The sequence below is a fragment of the Styela clava genome, chromosome 14 (assembly GCF_964204865.1).
Source record: "Styela clava chromosome 14, kaStyClav1.hap1.2, whole genome shotgun sequence".
Classification (NCBI taxonomy): domain Eukaryota; kingdom Metazoa; phylum Chordata; class Ascidiacea; order Stolidobranchia; family Styelidae; genus Styela; species Styela clava.
The window spans coordinates 6576831-6594552 of NC_135263.1; the positions used below are offsets into that span (position 1 = coordinate 6576831).

General features: G+C 35.4%; 1 protein-coding gene across 1 annotated transcript; it reads right to left on the minus strand.

Moving 5' to 3' along the window:
• Positions 1-206: 206 nt before the first annotated feature.
• LOC120340552 (uncharacterized) lies at positions 207-5664 on the minus strand. Its single transcript, XM_039408837.2, has 3 exons — positions 4954-5664; positions 4410-4550; positions 207-1625 (listed from the first exon to the last, which is right to left on the minus strand). The coding sequence occupies exons 1-2, from the start codon at positions 5562-5564 to the stop codon at positions 4451-4453; spliced, it is 711 nt and encodes a 236-aa protein (XP_039264771.2). The 5' UTR covers positions 5565-5664; the 3' UTR covers positions 207-1625; positions 4410-4450.
• Positions 5665-17722: the final 12058 nt, after the last annotated feature.

The window sequence follows — 17722 nt, forward strand, 5'->3', positions numbered from 1 at the left end:
TAAATCGTAAATTATATTTTACTGTAATTTATTTTTGCTAATTCAAAGGACAGTCAAAAATATGCGCCGATTCTTAACTAACGTCTATCTGGCAATGAGTCGAGTCACTCGAAAACTTGATTCGAGTCCGACTGATCAGAGTCAATAACTCCCTCCCTTGTTCTTCCCTACACTACATACACATACTCTCAAGAATATACACGACATATCATCTGGTAAATTATTTGTCTTAAATTGGAGAGATTACTATAGACAGTGTATTGTTAAAGCGTCAAAAAATAAACAATAATATATGGAAAGGCATAGTACAGAAAGAGTGTACATAACAGAACCTATATAGTTCGTTTATGCATATGAAAAATTGTTGAAGGCAAGGCATAGTACTGAAAAAAGAGCAAAACGAAAAGTTTTGTCTATGCAATCAACAAAGGTAAAAGCGGAATATTCAAATGAAATACCTCAGAGTATAGCATGATATAATTAAGGACAGAATCTAAAGATCTTCCTGTTCAAAGTGCAAATTGAAAACATAAGCCCAAAATGATATAAACCAGGGTTTTCAAACTGGGTCCTCGATGGTGCTCGGATTGGTTATCCGGTGGCCACGAGTAAAAGCCTCGACTTGATATCATTGTTATAAATGCATTTATTTAAAGGAAGAATGTTGTAATTTGTTTACTTTATTGACTGGAATGCATTTTATTTTACTTCCGTTTGTTGGCTTTTTTTATTTTCGAAAGTAGTGCACAAAATAACTGATGAAAAAAACGCTTCAAAAAAAGTAGGTTTTTTCTACTGAAAACACGGGGCCACAGGTGTTGAGAGTCTTTGGAAGAGGGCCACGGATTTTTCCCATTGAAAATTATCCGCATACCATTAAAAAAAACTTTCAAACTCGAAAAGCATTTTATAACGCAACCACAATTAATAGGGAACATTGCATGATATTAAATAAAGTAAAGTTAGGGAACGATTTTGTTCGAAAGAGCTAGATGCAATAAAATATATTATATCAAGGCACATTCAATAAAAATAATATTCTAAAGTAGCTCGTATTCTATTGCAATAGCATAATAGTATATTATATTTTTCTCTAAAGCATTTTGACATTCAAAAATGCAGTTTCCACTGCTTCTCTATTCTTACATGATAAATATTAAATAGCTAAGGATCTAGAATTTTGGACGGAGAATCGCTGATATATATATATAAGAAATGATTCAATTAAAATAACATGCTTTCCTTCGACAATGCGAGTAATAATAGTCAGAATTATAACCAAATGACAGTGGGACACATCTTGCCAGAAATAATAGACACTAGTAACGTAAATTCGAATTCATTTACCATCTCTAGTTAGTGTTGAGGCATTGTGCAATAGAGAAAATTTTCATATGAATCAAGTAGGCCTAACGCAAAATTAGTTGCGAACACAAGATATTAAGCGAGGACTTTCGCGAACAATTCCAAATCTATAATTATGTCTGACTGTGTATAATATAAGCTCATTAATTGAGTAAGAAAATTGAAGCTTGACTTATACTTAGTTGTCGGTTTTGCATATTTTTCTTTTACACGCTCCAGAAGATACATTGTGTTTCGTTCAAAAGCATGCTGGGGGCATTCTGTGAAACAGTAAAATAGACATGAGTTCTGTGAGGAATGTAAGCTTGAAGACACACATTTTCAAACACTTGCCATTCAATCCGTAGCTGAAATATTTTACTATGAAACTATAGAGCAAACGAAATACTGTAAATATTATCCCATGAACCTACTATTTGTGGCAATACAGGTAGTATTATTATTGTTGTATGGATTTTTGTCCTCATATTGGGCATGATAAAGCTGAACATGAAGGAAATATGAACATTTTAAAGGTTTATATACAAGATTCCACGCGTGAACTGCGCGGATGCAAACACATAGAAAAAATTATATGAACTTTAAATACATATTCACTATACATATATATAAGCATATATAATCTTTTATTATAATAGCGACATTTTTTGTCCATGTTTTTACGTCTGAATTCTGTTGTCCCCAGTTGATGTGCCCTAACTTTGTCTAAGTCAAATATAGCATGTGACAATCAATTCTGTTTCGATTTCTTTTGATCTTAATTGTGGATGGTGTTCAAGTTAATTACTGGAATTTTGAAAAGTTAAAAATATTGAGAATGGAGCCTAATAAATACAAATATGCAAATAAATTTTGAATTACAGTGGGCGGATGAAGATAAGGGTACTAATTGAATGTGGATGAAATATTAATGAGGAAAATATAGAAGATATCGATGAAATAAATATATAGTTAGAACTTAGAAACGAAATCGTCGCGTGTATTTCACATTTGAGAAAATAGCGAATAAATATTTTATTAGGGCGATGACTTATAATTCAGCATATTTGACTTAATGTCTATCCGTTCAACTTATCGCTGAGCAATCTAATCGAGCACAGAAAATAGACATTGGCCCGCTGAGTTAAGAATGGGATGATGCAGCAATAAATTTGTATGGAAAGAATAATAAATTCAAGTAATTTTACTTTCAGGAGTGTTATAAATCTTGTTTAATTCAGAAATTTCCATCCAATGAAGCGCGTGGCCTATGGAAAAGTATGAGGCCCGCTGTGACTCTGTGCCCGCTACAAACCTTTGATCTTTGAATCTATCTTTTGATCGAAAAGAATTCGCTCTACCGACTGACGAAAACGATAACGGAGATGATTACAAAATAGGGCTAATTGGTTGCAATAAAATGATAACAAATGAAGGGATTGAAAAATGAATTGGCGAATAATGAGGAATTATTAGCTTTGTAGATTTCTGTTGTTTTTCTAGAAACAACTATTGTTGTAGCTAGATCCATTAACGAGAATAGAAAGTAAACAAAGCATCACAAGCGGTTGTTAGAACCACTTGAGTGACGATCAATTTGTGTTTCCTTTGATAACAAATAAAACCGCGGAAATTGAAAAGATTTCATCTCAAGTTTGAAATTTCATTCGCGAAAATCACAAATGTGAATTAAGTGGAGCGATTACATTTTAGGTACGAAAATACGGTTCTAAGTGGGCTCCCGAAATAAAATTGCTTCTAAAGGCTTTTGATATGTATATCAACAAAACCGACATGAAATAACATTGCTGCTGTTATTGGAAAAGTGGCGTCTACGATGAAAATATTTATGTGTTATTTTTGACCATTTTAAACGCACTTTTCATCTTTTTAAGAATTTTCGAGGAATTTGAAAATTGAGGCACTCAATTGCAGTATCATATGCTCTGCTCCAAATATGTCAGAATGATCGTGGCTACGTATTTATCCAAATTTCATTTTTGAAAAAATATCATAAAACATTAAGGCAAATCTTTTGGTTTACATCATTGCACTTAGAGGTAACGTTAAGATTAGGGTGGGATTTTCAAAATTCACTCCGGGGAGAGGAATTACCGGAAGATGGTTTAATCATATAGCGAACCACGGCTTTCTGCCTGGTTTCCATTTCATGACGGGTATTATAATAGTTATCAGATATTTGTTTCAGATGATTGATATTGGTTGCTCGATCTGTTTTTATTTTCAACGACATGGGCAATTTGCGTTCTCGAATATCGATATTGAGCACGATATAAATAATTAGATATAGGCAAATTTATATGTACGTTTGTACGTGGCAACATAGCCTAAATATTCTCCCGCGACATACTATTTATATCAACCTCCCAAACTGCAGCTGCAGTATATCTAAACCTGAATAATTTACTACAAAAGTTTTTTTTTCAAGTCTTCAGAAAATATTGAAGAAGTGGAATTCAATAATCACTGCAGGCCCCTGGATCATTGTAGGCCTTCTGCATTAATTACACGTAACTTTAACCATAAAGTTAGAAAACTGAACAACAGTAATATCGGAAGCTTGCATAAATTGGGTGGTGCTATACTTAGAAAAAATACAATTATCCTATATAGTCTTTTTTTTAAAATGACATTCAATTTTTGGTTTACTGATTGTTTTTCATTTCACACTTCAAACCGCAATTTGAGAAACATAAAAACCGGAATCTGCCGAGTCACTCATTTTCTATTTCCGTAACTTCCGACTTCGATGTAATTAAAGCTCATGTCTTGAATTTATAATAGTTACAAAATAAAGTCTTAGAGACTGGAATACAATTTTTAGTACTATTTTATGGCATTATAATTTGACTTTAGCCGACAGGGCGACGTAATTAAAAGTTATATTTACGATGTAATCATCCTGGGAAACTATGCCTAACCATCGTCGTCGTTATTAAAGTATTCATAGGGGTATTGGTTCTGATCTTATGCTTCGAAAAGCTATAAAATACCCAGTTCACTTATTATAATTCGTTATTTTGTTTATTTGCATAAGTTCTTACCTTCCAGTGGGATTGGATTTGACTCAGTTCAATATATTCTGCTATACGATTTCTACCGGCAAAGATTTCTGTTTAGTGCCATCTGAAATTATTTCTATATTTTCGTGCATGGTTGTTGTAGTAGTACCGTTGTAAGAGGACCTAACATATTAAGAAGATTTTTTTTTTCAATTTCCTTCGCTATATAGAGATTTTAAATTTTTAACTAAATAAATCAAAGACCAATTAGCATATTCATCCTAGTGGAAGTATAATCGGGCATGTCGATGGGTATTGTAATGATAATATGTAAAAATATCCTTTTTTTAAGATCTTGAATTAATATCCAAAATAAAATCAATTCATCCAATGAGCATGTAATTTTTGGTGATGATAATTCTCTAACATTGAGTGCATTGAATAAATAAGCGTTGTTATGAGCATTTTGGCAATGCTGATCCTACCATGAACATTTAGTTTTTCACATTTTCAAATCATTATGTACAACTACGTTTTACATTTGGCGAGACCTAAATATACTTATAGTCGGATACTGCTAACATACCTCGCGCTAGACGATGTACTCCCAATGTCGATCTTCGATATACTTAAAAATGAAGCACCTGAACCATCGTCATCCTTTTCACCGACTTCCAACGCTGCGTTATCGTACTCATAAAAGGGTGGAGGCGCCCGTTTTACAGAATTATTGTCAGTGGTGTTTACTTCTCCATTTTTTGAGATTGCACTCGACGGCGAGTGAAGCGATTCGTCATCAGCAGTTAACACGACTGCAGAGTCAGCGCTTTTATCACCTTCAAAAGCCAAGTTTGAAACTCCAGTCTTCTTTTGCTGGAAGCTAATCGCAGATAATGAAGTTGACTCTCGTATCCTCGACTTTTCAACTACATCTCGAATGTCTTTTACATTAGGGTCATAATCAAGATCCAAATTCTTGTCAATATTTTCAATCGTAAACATATGCCATAGCAAAAAGAATCCCAGTCCGAAGAAAATGACCACACCACCAATGTAACCAACTGAGTCAGCTCCCGCGAAATCAGCAACGATACCGACGATCATCAGCGGTAAACCAATTATGCATAAAATTCCGCCAATAATATAGAACGGTACGCATTTTCTCACATCCCCTTTCCGTTTGCAGCAGCAAGCCATATTACTTTGCAACTTGCAAGTACACCACCAAATCAAAATGTTACTGTACGTATTTTATCATTGATAATTACTGGCGTCTGTAAATTAGATCCGGTTTGTGATTAATTAAAACAATGACAATCCGATACATAAACAAAACAATTACGTACACAAATAAAACAGGAATTGTCGGAAAACGCATGTACGTGTAGAATTATCATAACAGAAAGATCAAATGACGCATATAAAATCTTGCGTGTGGAAATTTAGAATAAGAGAATCACCGCCATTTCGTAGGTTATGGATAATCATTACGTACGTATTATTAAAATGAAAAAGTCCTGGAAATCATTCATGTCGTTTTTGATTTGAAATTTATTTGATGTATAAATAACCTGTGCAGCTCGCATTTATATGGAGATATTCGTGCTGTTGTTATTGACTGCCCTGATATGCTTGTCAGCAATAACTGAATGCCCACAAAATATATATGTACCACGTTTGCCACGGAGGGTCAGATTTGATCGTCATTTTCCACCTTGTTATTGAGACGTCGAATGACCGTGATACGAGTATATTGAGATTGTTTTTGTAACCCCTGATACTTGGGTAGAAAAGAATTTCTATGTATTTTAGCGACAACGTCCAAAACAATATATTTGTCCAGTCTTCAACGTATTATATTCATAATGTTACTGATATCCACTGAATCCTTACTTTATCAATAATATTATATCGTGCAAAATCAGTGCAAACAAATAAGCGGATATGAAAAGCCATACATACCTCATAGCCCAAACAAACTGTACAGATAGCTTAAGTCACAATATAATCGAATTAATTAATGAATTTGCTGTTAATCTCAAGTATATACACAAACTCTCGATTACTACAATAAATTCTCACTGTATGAATCGCAATTTGTATGAGTTTATGGCCGCAAAAAAGTCAAATAGTGTTACTAAATGTTAACCTACACAACTACAGGACTTTACTAACAGCCTATCTAAGAAAAGTCACAAAACGTCACCAATGGAGGAAGTCGTGGTATCAATCGAGTGCGCACCATGCGTAATACGTCATAATTTTTCAAGTTATAGGCGGTCGAGCTAAGTGATTCAGCACGAAACGTGACGTAATATAGAGTTTAACACAAAACAATACACCTGACAGTATCATTTCAATTTAGTTATGGTATTATATCACTATTTTTACTACCAAATTATTTTTGGTCAATTTTTTTCATTTATTTTTTGTTTGTATAATTGAGACGATTGTACTGTACCAAACAAGAACTCATTTATTCAACTGCAAATCTTGAAGGACAGCCTAGACAGGATAATGGCATATATTTTTATATTATGTTATAAAACTGTTACCAAACTAAATATTTTCTTCATGCTGTCAGTCAAGGAGATTACGCAGCATGAATTAGTTCAACTATTCAAATTATCACTAAAATATTGGTATAATTTATTGTTTAAAACGCCATGTTCTCGATTTACTTTAGTTGATAAAAACTGGACACATACAGACACAAATGAATAAACGAAGCGTTTTGTTTATATATCCACCCAAAATCCCGTTTACGAAAATGGTATGCATAGTATGTCAAGGGCCTCAAATATACCTTACACATTACCTGACTTGCAGTTTTTGTCTACGCTCGCGAAAATGAGTGTAGCCATCTCTAGACAAACACTTTCAAAATTTTCGTTCATTTACTCATTTGGAAATTTCTACACATGCCTATTCGTACAATATTTTCCCGGTCGAATTGACAATTCCTGTTGCGAAATCTCATTCTTCACCTTCGCTAGAATTGTACCTGGCAACCACTATTTTGTACTAAATATGGAACGGTCCTGTTAGTCTTGTTCTGAAGTATTCAATTTCTCAATATGTGCGTTTTATACGCTTTAGAAATTCACGAAGCGAGACCGCAACGCACGGCGAGAGGGAGATCCTTATTCTCTTTGACGGTTGTTTTTCGGGCTGAAAGCCACAGCATTGTGTGACACACCCGCCTATAATATAACCCAACAATGGCACAAGTCAAATAGAATATGAACTCATAGTCCTGTGACAAAATCTATTTAGTCTTATTTTATGGCTCTTAAACTGACGTAGATTTCGTAAAGTATACGTTGCCTGCGTAAATGTGAGACCGCCTGAGGGTTTTAGCTTAGATAATGTGAAACGATTCAAAAAAATGAAAAGTCCGCCGATTCAATGACATCTATCAGTAGTTCAACCTTAAACGACCAATTCCTCTCATCGTTCCGCAAAAACGTTCTATTGACCTCGAGCGACTTTCACAGACAATTTTCTTAAACATATTTGTTACCAACGCTATAAAATTCTATCATGTACCACGTAAGCTAATGAAGCATTGAAATTATGATACGTAAATTAATTACGTTAACCTGTCAAAATAGTCGGGATATTTTAATCTTAGAAGACGGGCATTGATTACCTGGACGTGGACCAATTGTCGATCACTATTTTAGAGGATTGCTAAATTTAGGCCAGTTGAATGCCACAACGAAAATTAGACTATAATAATTTTCAAAGTAATACTAGAATAGATAATGCTGACCTGGCAAGTGACAACTCACAAAATAATATCTGCTCGTGCGCTTAGTCGCAGAGGAAAAATTTTGAAAATGTCAAAATTTGCAATTCATTAAATCAGGCTATACAAAACGTTTATAAAGTCAATATGCCGTAACAAAAATTTTATATAAAAGACGCACTAAGACTAAGCGTATCGTATTTTAGGGCTTCATAATTTTGTTTTTCAAACTCGAGATTGCCAAATATAGTCCGGCAGAATCGGGCCTTAACATTGTTTTAGAACATAAAGTTTTTTTATTGTTTAGATATAATGTATATGACATATATAATGATACCCAGGTGGATGTGGAGTATATAATGTTGAGCAATTTTTTTTAAGTGGATTTAAAGTATTCGGTCCAAGATGACGCACATCCTGAACCCTAACCTGGTAAACATACAATGTTCAGGTTGTGCGCCATCTTGGTACGAATACTTCAGGAGCGCCTTTTTGTTAAAAACAATTATTTCATAACTACATGGTTTAGTTTTGCATACATAGTAACATTGAATCTCCTTACAATGTCAGAAATTCAATTTTAGTAGAATAAATGGTAGTTTATTTCACTAATACAAGCCAAGATCATTCGACAGCATCTATCCACTTTCTATTGCGCTCTTCAAACTACATATGCGTTGCCGCGCGCATTTCGTTTTCCTAGTTTAAGCTTAGGGACTTGGGAAATATTTTATTAGTTGAATTGGATTGGAATATTTGACCTCGTCTTTCACTCCGAACAAGGCCATGGAAGACTGGCCAAGACCATCCACTGGTATCTGAAGATGTGTAACGTGTTTTCTTTTGGAAGAACCGCAACCTTTCAGTCAGTGCTGCATTGATTTTGGCAAAATTAATATATCCTTGTGGAGATAAAAGGTATGCGTATGCGAAACCGAGATGTGCACCTGTTATGCCAACATAGTTGAGTCAAACGTTTTGAATACTAGTACTTCACACACATTTCCTGCGTGCTTCGGTTGTACGTGGTAACGCGCACATTTTTGCGCACATGCATCAAATTCCACTTGATTATTGAGCTATAGGTTTTTAACGAGCTTTCGTGTATGATTTCATTCCATAGAATTTGTATGCTGTTCTAAAGAATACTAGTTTCAGCCTTTTCATTCATTCAAACCGCGTGTTGAAAGTAAGTTTTGTAATATTGCGTGTTGGTTTCCAACATCCTTAAATCGGGGATGCCAGTAAATCTTTAATACAAAAAGATCAGTAACATCTGCGATGAAAACAGCAGTACCCACTCAAATGACAGTAGGGAGATGGATACTCTCAGTATCTGCTCCATCGCGTGCCTCTTACGGTCTTACCAGTTTACATGAGTGCCAATTGGTATCTAAGCTCAGCCAGAGACAAAAAGTTTCGGACTGCAGTTGGCGTGACGAAATGTTTTTAAATATATATTCTACAATAAGATTATTTGATTGCATACTACTGAAAGTTCCGCCTTTTATGTCTTCCCCCATTGTACTATTCCTTTACTGATATTCGATAATATGACGCTCATCTGACAGAGTTCCAAAAGTGTGTAGATGGGTATAATCTTTTCCACGCTGTTCAGATGGGAATGCGCGAATATATATAAGAATTGCTAATATTGGTTTGCAATGCGATGAAATCCCATCTTGGCATTTCTTGGCAAACAAAGTTAAATACAAAATATTGGTTGTAAATTGCAAAACATGATCATGTTGTTGGAATAACTTGGCATTTTACCACCCATATATCATTCATTGTTGAGAATATTAATAAAATCATAAAATTTGAAAATCCGTTTTGGTGAAATTTTTGTTGTAGCTGAATTCTAGGGACAGCATGACAACAGGCAAGAAAAGCACGGTCGCCTCTTTTAGTTTATGACAGGGTTTCCTAAAAGGGGACCCCGTCCTCCTTGGAGGCCGCTGATCGGTTATCTGGGAGCACGAACAAACAGATGGAAATGCGAATATATAATAACAATGTATTTTTATAGAAGAGAAGAAGCAAAAGTGTTGAGAGTCTTTGGTAGTTTGAAAAGCATTGGCTTGGAACATAATGAACTACAGTCTTTCCCAGGGATATACTATGAAACGTAGCAATTTTCTCATTCTTGTTCTCGTGATATCATTATCTTTCATTGCGTCTTCGTGATCATCCCGCTGCATAGCAATTCTCGCTAACAAATAATTGACTGTTCTCCACCGGGTGTATATCCACTTGAACCACTGGCGACTGCATTAGCAGGCTTGTATTGTTAATTGCAACAAAAACGGGTATTTTGAAATAGTATAATACTCTTTATTTTACGCGTATGTTTTGACAGTATTTCTATATACTGTATATGGGTCGCGACCCAAAGCTGGGCTCAACAAATACCTAAAAGTTATAGATTTTATTTCCTAGTAAATTTGGTGCTTGCGTAGTAACCTGAACATAGTATTGTAACAGGTTATGATTCAGGTTATGCGTCATTATGATGCACAGGTTTGACGAAAAACACTAATACAAATATCGAGCCGTAAAAAAATTGCTCAAGGGTGCAAACTCCACACCCATGTGGAAATGATGGGCAATGACCTCAAGATGAATAATCACAAATAAAAAAAAACTTTGTGTCTGAAATCAAACTTGGGCCAAGAAGGTCCCCTTATCTGCCGGACTATACAGCTGCAATTTTGTAGTGTTAGTAAATATATTCAAAATCCATTTACGGCGTCATGATATATTTCAAGGGCCACGGAAAATTCAATATGTCGGTGGATTTTCTCGTTGTGTCATATACAAAATATGACATGAGCATAGCTTTGGATGTGAAGTTCGAGTTTGTTTTTTTGCTGACATTGAAGACAAGATTTGTATATTTAAAAATTCTGAAGTCAGTAGTAATTCTTAAACTCCCAGCTATCGGAATTAGGTGGTGACCGTACATTTGAACCCATGTGTATATCCGCGGGTTCAATCTATATGCGGGTGCTAAACCCCATGGGTTAGGGTTAGTATGGGTTCAAATCTCCGTAAAACAAAAAATTTACATAGGTGCAATAGTATGCAGGTGCAATTGTCATGGGTTCAAATGTACGTGGGTTCAAATGTTATGGAACCGAATTCGGTACTTCGGAATGTCGAAATCTTGTAGTTGGCGCCGATGTTTCAATCCGGAGTCATCAATTTTTAAATGAACTGAACTTCTTTAATTCTGTCTAGGAAAATAACTCTGGTGCTCAATCCATAACGCCCCATATACTAGATCAGTTGTCAAACGTTTTTGTACGGTCGCCCTTTACAGTACTCTTCATGTTATCATCGCCCTAAGCATTACAACAAAACATGATGTTAGAAACAAATTTAATTTAAAACAAATAAACAAATAGACTGATCCTGGTGCATCATGTTTTTCAATAAGATAGAGGATTTTCAACAAGATTTTTCAATATTTGAAGACAATTTAGTCAGGTACCATCTCAAATCATCACCATTCCTAGCTTTGATGACCCCTTTTCTACCAAATAAAATGTTAGAGATAACAAATCAACATTTCTATGTTGTCAAAATGCCAGATGACTTGCCTAAACTATATCATCAGTGAATTTTATTTTGTATTCAAAATAGAAAACGGAAATTTCGATTAACATAGTCGTCGCGATTAAGCCTTTCGTTAAAATTGCCGAATTTTACAATAATGATGATTTTTCTGTTGTACAAAATATTCAGTCCATGGCCGCTGATACGAGCATCAAAAAATTTCTTGCCATATTAATTTAATTATTATTTACAACATAACTCGTCGTTGTGCCGACTTACAATAAAATAAAAGTATTACTACTATGAAATACTGCAATCTGCCTACATGGAAATACGTGGTATACTGCCCGATTATAATTAGAATTGATTCGAATTTTTGTGATCTTGGTAATTTGTTAAATTTGAGCCGCTTAAAGATTATTTAAGAACAAATTATAACGATTAGGTAAAAGCATTATTACTCTGAGATACTACTACTACAACCTGTGTACATTAAATACGCGGAAAACTGCCCGATTATATTTAGATTTGAATTATTTTTTTCGAGTTGTTCTTGCAACATTATTACTTAAGATCATTTGTAAGATATCGCCGTTAAAAAAATCCGAAAGACGGCGACAAATTCCTAAAGAGTATATACAGTTTATTTTAGAATAAATAAAAAACACTATTGAACATATTTTACATTGATTAGTTATATATATCATCATCGCAATGTGGCAAAGAAGTCAAATGCGACCCGGCGGTAATTTAAAATTTGAATGGATCAACTTAAGTGACTGTGCCTATGGCCTAGGTCAGGGGTGGGCAACCCCTGGCACACGTGCCGATCTTGGCACGCGAGCCCATTTATTCGGCACGCGAGCAAGGCCTCGAAAACGAGATTATTCTACTTCAGCTAAAGAGTATCAAGACTGATTTATCTGATAAAACTTGGTGTCCGTTTATTAATTATCGTTTGGTAACAACCAGTTATTTATTAAAACTCTTTTTGTCCTTTCATGACATATGACTACAAAGAAATACCGTATATTATGAATTACCAAATGAGTGAGCTCTCGGGAAGAGCGCAGCATTCATTTGGCTCTATTATTGGACACGTTTAGTGGCCATAACGATCGTTTCAATATTATGTTGTTGTTGTTCTTGTTCTTTGACACGTTTTTAAAAAATCGCTTTTCTCTTCGAATACTGGACCAATTGCTTTGAAATTTTCAGTGGATAAAGATTAATTTCTTCGCTAGAAGGCTATTACTTTTATTTATTTCAAAATTTTGCGTGAATTCTATGAAATTTGATATTTCGTCTAAAATTTTGCTGTATTATTTTTTATCCATGGGAACACGGATTTTAGTCAGTGTCATGACTGGCTGTACGTTTTGATTCTGCAAAATTCTTGCTACTGGAAATTCAGAACTTTTTTTAGGGTACCGGTAGCGTCAAAGGTACCGGTAAAGACTGATTCGCTCTGGTCTAACGTGTCCATATATTTGTGCGTAGCTCTCTTGTTACATAATATAGTCCGTCTGTGCCACCCTTCTTTTATATTTCTGCTGATATAGAACAAGAGAGCTATGCTCAAATATATGGACACGTTTGAAGTAAATGAAAGTAATAGCCGTCTAAAGAAAAATGTTATCTTTAACCACTAAAAATTTCAGAGCAATTGGTTCAGTAATAAAAGAGAAAAGCGACTTTTTAGGTTCAGGTAAACAGTGGGCGTGGCTTTCCACATGTTTTCTCACCTCTCTAGGCGGAGACAATACCCCATGCCAATGCCATTTAAAAAATTCCCAATACTCGGGCAAACGCTTTCCCGCCCCGAGACGGAATTTAACGGCCTCTAAACGCCAAAATCACTGTAGCGTGACTTGATCGATGGCTTGATTGACAGGTAGGTAACCTATTCAGGACCAATAAAAGGCTGTTTTGGCCCCCCTTTCTTTGCCCAATCGTTATGAAATTTTTTCCGTGTCAGTTTGGTAACACTTCCACGGTTCACACCAAATTTCGTCCGGATCGACCCGCCATTTCTATGGGAGGTGGTCAAAGCCTTACCAGTCAGCCAGTACCTGTTGGCGTAGGCCTGCTATTCGATCGTGGAACGGTTCTTTTCTGACATATAAAAACTCAATTCAATTTGCTCTTATCAAAACTAACAAATACGGTAGGCTAGATTTGCTATAAAACCTACATTACTGCAATAGTAAGATCGCGTGAGGAATAAGTCAATTTCACTGTGGTACGGTCACTTAGCAGCATCGAACCCGCAGACTTGACCACGTAACCGCTTGAAATAAGTTCCAAGACAGTGTTCTCATGAGTAAATTTTAGAACAGCGAAATTTTGAATGAAATATCAGATCTCATAGAAAATTTAGAAATAAAGAGAAGGTAATAGCCTTCTGAAACAAAAATCAAACTATAACCACTAAAAATTTCAAAGCAATTGGTCCAGTATTCGAGGAGAAAAGCGATAATGATAATGACGAAGAAGAATAACAATAAGAAGAGTGTCAGCATAAAATGTAAAACGATCGTTATGTCGACTATGTGTCTAATAGGAAAAGTAATCAAATCTATTTGTAGGACTGATATTTTCCTGAATAGTGAATCTGCCTGTATGTTAAAAAGGTTTATTATTGTGTATCTTTGGTTTGAAAGAAGCAATGCATTGTTTGTTATTTTGGTTGGCACGCAGAAGAATTTTGTCGTTAAATTTAACCGTTTTTGGCACGCGAGCCGTAAAAGGTTGCCCACCGCTGGCCTAGGTTCTCAAAGTGCTCCGTACGGAGCCCAGGTCTCCGCGAGAGAAACCTAGGGGCTCCGCGAGCTATTCGATTACTTTTCAAAATACTGACTTGACTAATTTTGTAACTGTTCAAAGAAGCACTAACAGCTTTGATAAAATCTGACAACAATATAGCCTCGAAATATGGCAAAGAGATGGAATTGAAAAATGATATTATTTATAAACAGGAGGAGGGAGGTGGTTCAAAATTAGAATCGGAAATTTCCGCGCAACATTCGCGAATAAAAAACGGATAACGAGATTTCTGTTGCGTAAAATATTCAATCCATGACCGATGCGAGCATTTAAAGTGTCTGGTCGTTATAATGTAATTGTGCTCATCTTTACTCACGTTTGATTCGAGATTACTATTAGGATTACTAAAATGAAAGAATACTATTCTAAAATAACATAAAATATGTGATAAACTGCCAACTATAAATAAATTGGAGTCGTAATTTTGCAATCTTGGGATTTGTCAAACTTGATTTGTTCTTTCGCACTTGAAATTATTTTTAAGAGACATATCGCCGTTTGAAAAATCACAATGTCTGGGCAAAATACGAACAATTGAAATTTATTTTATTGCATTCGGCTCCGTCGGTAGCAGTGTTCCCTCTAAGAAAATTTCACACTGCGCAAATATTGTTTTTACTGAGCAAGACTATTCTAAGGCTGAGCAGAATCCTAAATTATTTGCAAACTTTGTGAAATGTAGTAATAGTAGCTTATTATGTAATATCGGAATGCGATCAAAGCACACGTTTAACTCAAATAGCTCATCTTTGTTTTCGTGCCTTTTCAAGGTTTATACATTTTGTCCGTGTTTGTTGTGTTTATTGCTGAATCAAGCGACAATCATCCAAAGTATACAATACTTGATGTACAATCTCGACATTTTCGTTGTTGAAATATCATTGTTTTCCTCAAAATCAGAGTAAGAAATTTTGCTTGTCTTATGCTCCGCATGATTTCTTCCCTGGCGACAAAGTCTATGCTTATCAGAAATTCGAAGCCGTAATTTTTGCTTCACCATGAATGTGGCAATTTAGTGTATGTTGACATGCGATATTTATTAATTTGCGGGACAATATTGATCAATTCAGCTTAACACGTGGTGGAACTATCTATGTGAGGCTTCATTTCACTTGGTGGGGTTTTCAAAACTCCACTTTCTTCAGCGGTCGGTATTGCGGTGAAAAAGTTCGAACAACCTCCTCTTGCTTCCACGTTTCGCTTCTGAGTTAATGCATCTAGTGCGTCAATGTGCTTTTTATGATTTAAATAGCGTTTTAAATAATCAACTTCTTATTTCCTCCCATGATTTTACTTTTCCAAATCACTATCAGATGCCACTTCACGACAAACTTTGTGGATTATCACATTCCTTGACGGGGAATAGCAATAAATTTCGCAAAGTTTAGCAGTTGTTTTAGCTTATGCATACCGGTATCAAGATTGCAAATTAGTGTCGAACACTTCACTATTGTATTTAGCCTAGGGTTACCATATTTGAAAAAGCAAAATTCTGGACAGTGCATGAGTATTTTCGGCGCTCCCGAAGTATGTGAACCAAGATGGCGCATAACCTGAACCCTTACCTGGTACACATACTAACGTTGTACGATACTCATTCTAAAGCGCCAGCTACCGAAATGAAAAGTATTGTCTTCAGTCACAAGCAGAATCTCACACTAGGCGGGTAAGCAATCTCTAAATATAGCTCTAAATAAATTTTAACTTCAGAGTGAAAAATATTAATAAGAACTAGATTGTGCCTAATTTACTCTTCTGACCATGCATATTTTTCTAATGATCTAATTCTCTTCAATAGGGCATTTACAGTTGTCTCCTGTAAATGCCACACATTTTTGCTAACTTGTGCTAATGATTTGGTTTCTGCGAGACTAACTACTTATTCTTCTTCTATGCTCTTGTGCAGGCGGATCTGTATCCATATAATGCAAGGATGCTGTAGCAAGAGTGAAGATAACTATCTCAAGTGATTCAAGAGTCTTGCTGCACACTAACACAAATATATTTCTGTAACGTTTCGTCTGACCAAGGTCAGACTTTTCAGACATACATAGCTGGACTGGCCACGTGTGTACCAATCTAGAGATTTAAGAGCCGACAATGCTAGCACTCGCTTAAACTCAGCCCTTCTTCAAATTCCAACTAGTTTAGCCTAACCATACGGCTACGAGCAACCAACAAATTTCCCGTAACAAACAATGGGCACCAGCTTTGCAACATTTGATACCTATTAAAATCCTTAACTTTCCCATATCTTCATCTGTTTGATTACACTACGGACAATGACAAGATCTTGCCGGGTCGACAACACGAAATTCAGAGCACGCGATGAAAATTTTAAAATCAAACCGTGAAACATAAAACGAGCATTTTAGTTGAGCGAAAATGACATATGAAATATGAGCCACGATTTGAAAACGAAATGTTGCAACTGCGCGAGAATGAGATTTTACTGCGCAAATGTTCTGGTGGTAATGCGCAATTGCGCAGCTTAGAGGGAACCTTGGTCGGTAGTTTCAGAATGAAAAAAGGTACATCGCGGATCGCGCGCACAATTGATTGCGTGCGGCTCCGTCGGCAGTTTCCAAATGGGAAAAAAAGGTGCATCGCACGCACAATTGACTGTGTTTCGATTTCGCAGTTACTTCGATAAAAATCTAACATAACAGCAAATTTTGTGATTTACAATGTCTATAAAAGCGTTTTCAATCTGAGGTGAGTCTGCTGAAACCAAACGTGTGATCTTCATTTTAAGTTTTAGTTTTAATATTTTAGAATGCCGCTTTTCAATCAAGAAATTTGAGTTGCGGATCTACCTCTTCATTAATTATTATTTTTAGCAGTTCGTCGCCGATGACTATGAAATGGTAACATATTTTTCACATTGAACTCATAATTCCCCACGAAAACAAAAAAGCAATTAACGTCGTCATTGTGTAACAATACATGTATATGCCGAGGGAAATTTTTGATTTAGGGAGAATAAACACCGGCGTAAAGATGTAGATTCAAAAACACGCCGCCATGCTGAGGAAAAAAATCGGCGATTGTAACAAAATGCAATCGCGCACATTATTAGAATAGAATTTTTAATCAGTCGCGGTACTCTTTAAAACTAATTTTTTTTTAATTTATATTATAACACCGCTTTCTATTTTTAATATTCACTTCCTTATTTTCAGTCGGAAATTGGTTTTGTGTATCCAATCCTTAGGTTGTA